The 3,736-nt window shown below is 30.8% G+C and overlaps 1 protein-coding gene across 1 annotated transcript; it reads right to left on the bottom strand.

Annotated features, from left to right (window-relative positions):
* Positions 1–498: 498 nt before the first annotated feature.
* On the bottom strand, positions 499–1,428 carry LOC130799809 (uncharacterized). Its single transcript, XM_057663050.1, has one exon. The coding sequence runs from the start codon at positions 1,267–1,269 to the stop codon at positions 598–600; it is 672 nt and encodes a 223-aa protein (XP_057519033.1). The 5' UTR covers positions 1,270–1,428; the 3' UTR covers positions 499–597.
* Positions 1,429–3,736: the final 2,308 nt, after the last annotated feature.

The following is a 3,736-nucleotide window of genomic DNA, read 5'->3' as shown; positions in this document are numbered from 1 at the left end:
ATGTATAATTATTTTCTTCATACAAATTTCTGCTAAAATATAAATTTAATATCTACTTTGATCGAGTGTGTAAGTTTTTTTAATATGATTATCAAATGTCTATTTTTATCTAAATAATTAATAATTATGTTAAGAAAAAATTATCAAAATAGCTAAATTACTATACATATGAAAGTTTAAAAATCTCGTGCATTGTACGATCATTACACTAGTTATAAATTAATAAGGATAAGCATGTTAAAAATATAATAGTTGGATGTTAGACATGCGGGCCAAACCTCTTCCTCTAACCCCTTGTCCCTTCTCCCCTTGGTTAGTTGTTCTCTTATTTTGGGATATTCAAACGCCTTTTGTTTTCCCAATTCAGTTTTCTAATACAACCAAACTACTTTTCTGGTTGCAATATTGACAATAGAACAATATGAACAACGAAAAACTAATTACAATACAAATTCAAAGGAAATACATTTCATTTTACCATTGAAGAGAACCATAGAAAAGAAAGAAAATGACATGAAATATATTAGCTAATGCTTAGACCATAGTTGAGTACTGTATCCTAAACAATTCAAACAGTTCCCTTCACCCATGAAGTTCTTACTTATATTTATCATATGTATAAAAGAAGTCAAATCCATCTTGAGGTGACTCAGATGGACCCGCTCCATCACTGCCACCTGACCCATCACCACTTCTAAGACCCAAATTTGGGCCATTCCCAACCGAAACACTAGGAAGAGTAGCAATCATAGCATAATGAGGATGAACCAAGGCAAAAGGAGGCATAACAGAAGTTGTGGATGTGATAGCATTAACATCATTGTTAAAGTAAGCCATACGCCTAGGAACCGCAGTAGGTAACGTCTCGCTTTCACGATACTTTTGACGATACATCGAAAGAGGCTGGAGATAATGCTCAAATCCAAGTCTAGACATAGCCCCTATAACATCTTCAGCTGTTATGGTCTTGCGATGCTCCAATTGACAATTCTTATTAGCTTCACTTGTGATAAAGCTAATGAACTCAGAAACACATCCTTGTAGCAATTCCTTAGCCTCATCAGCCACTTTTGCCTGTGGAGGTAAGGCCCTCCTCATTATTCTAACCACAATTGCGATGGGCATGTACTGATCTTGCTCACGAAATGGGGCTGCCAACCCGGTCTTAGAGTTGGTGTATATATCAGGAACCTTGCAATTGTTGTCTTGGCTTTGAGAGTTAGGTTCAAATGGGTAATGCATTGAGGCTTGATTGTTATTGATGGGCATTTTAAACCCATTAGTATTGCAATAGCTATTGGTATTGAGCCTTGTATGTTGTTGGGCAGGTTCAGTGCATTAGCATTTCCTGCTATTAATACTGGTGCTTGAATATTGGTGGGCATGTACTTTAGTCCATTCGCATTGCCCACGAACATAGTTGGGCATTGAATGTTGTAGATGGGCCTGTTTGGGTCATCAGCACTGCCTGCACATGTTATTAGCCCTGAAAGAAAAATATTTTGTCACGAGATGTTATTTTTGATGGGAAGATTTGATATTAACAATGCCAATATTCACCATTGGCTGAAATTAATCTTTTCTTTTAATTAGTTATTAATAATCCAACTATTCTATATTAGTTTGCCCAAAATAAACCATATAACTTAATGCCTTTTAATATTAGTTTATTTTAATTGAAAATTTTAATTTTTGGTTGCCATTAAATTTTGATTTTTCTTTTTGGATAGTTTTTAGAAAAGTAATTATATTTAATTTTTTTTAATATCTAAATATTGCTTTTGATTACTTCACTTGATTATAGTGATAATAAAGCTTCAATGGTATTTTTTTATTACTCGGTTCAATTCATGTAACATATGTACTTCTTATTTGCATTTTCAAGCAACGTTTTTGTTGATGGTTTTTATTTCCAATGTGCCCTTTCATTTTTGCATATTCTATGAGTACTATGTCTTTAGTTAATAATTTATATGCATATATAGCTTTGTGCCGATATTAAACAATGTACTCCTACTCTAAACAAGAGAAATTTAAATTAAAATTTTGAAGTGTATATTGAAGATATAATATATTCATGTGGGATCTTGTTAGATTCATCTTAATGCAAAATTTTTTAATGTATATTTTTTACAATTTTCATGATGCATACTTAGAGATATTGAAGCTCAAAATTTGCTTTAAAATGTGTGCACACTACAAGAAGAATTGAATTTAGAGACAAAAAAAATTTCTTAGGAGAGAAGGTTAGTGACATATTTGTCGATAAAAATGGTTTGTCGCCAGCCAGTGGCAAAGAGTTTTTGTAGCGTAGCTAAACTATTTTCTAATTTAATGAAAATGAATTTCAGAGAAATGAGCGGAAAAACGTGAAATTGTATAGCAAAAAATGTTTAGCGGCAAAGTGTTTGTCGCCAACTTCGTCGCTAAACTATTTTCCGGTTTCAAAATTCAAAATGGGCAAATTTTAGCGACAAGTCTGGTGACAAAACTTTTGTGGCTAACATTTTTTTCCTGGATTTTCAATATGGACTTCAATCTCTTTCTCATTTCATTTTTCAAACTTATTCTCTTTCTTCTCCAATTTCTGTCTACTTATTAAATTTTATCCTCCTTCTTTTTACTTCTCACAACTCAATTTGGTGACTTTCCACAGTTAATTTCACTCTTTAACTATTTTTTTCATTATTTTTGATGATTTTTAACATGCATTGTTTATACATTCGTTTTATATCCATAAATGACATGCATTTTTATGTTAGTGTAGAATTTTAATATACATTGTTAGTTTATATGTATTTTTATCATTTATGTCTGAGTTTGGTTTAATTATTTTGTTTTATGTTGATTTTTGTCCAATTTAATGGTTGTTTTGTCTCAATTTAGTTCATGTTGTTGTTGCTGTTTTTCTTTCCATTTTCTGTCAAATTGTTTTTTTATGTTGATTTTGATGTTATTAAAAACAAAATTTTTCCATCCCTGGTGGATCACGTGGATTGCATGATTTCCCCGGCGGTGGTAGTCATTCTAGTCGTAGCGATTATTGCTAATTTTTTGTTCTTAGACATTAATTATTGTATCACTAGTGGAAAAATCATCAAGTGTTGTGAAACATATGCTGCGGTTTTTAGAAGACGCAACATAAAATAGGTTGTAAAAAACGAGTTAAAAAAATACGGGGTATATACTGCGGTTCCAAAAAAACCGCAGCATATAATGTGTTATATGTTGCGACTTTCTTGAAACCGCAACATATACCCCTTATGTTTTTTTAAAAAAAAAATTCGCCTCTTTGTATGCTACTGTTTCTAAAACCCACCTCATTTTTGTATGTTATTGTTTCTAAAACCCACACTCTTCTTCTTCTTCAAGCTAAGCTATCCATTGTCTTCAATCTAATTAAACTTACGCCACACTTTTTCATCTAAATACCAAGGTAATTTCTATTCAACTATCAAGTTTTGTTTTTGATATTTTTTTGTGTTTTTAGCTACTAATTTTGATTAATTTGAATATTTAGGGTATATTGAAAGTTGTTTTATTTTGTATATTTGAATTTGATTTTATTTTGTTAATTATTTTGATTGATGTGTATTTTTTTAAAAAAAATGGCTTTTTAATTGGTTTATATATGTTTTGCAATTAGAATATACATAGTTTGAATAATTTAAATAATATAAAGGTTAATTTAGTTAAATAGGGTATAAGGTTAAGTATATACATATTTTAATTTATG

The sequence above is a fragment of the Amaranthus tricolor genome, chromosome 14 (assembly GCF_026212465.1).
Source record: "Amaranthus tricolor cultivar Red isolate AtriRed21 chromosome 14, ASM2621246v1, whole genome shotgun sequence".
NCBI lineage: Eukaryota > Viridiplantae > Streptophyta > Magnoliopsida > Caryophyllales > Amaranthaceae > Amaranthus > Amaranthus tricolor.
The sequence above is the reverse complement of the archived record's forward strand: the minus strand, read 5'-3'. Positions and strand labels throughout refer to the sequence as shown.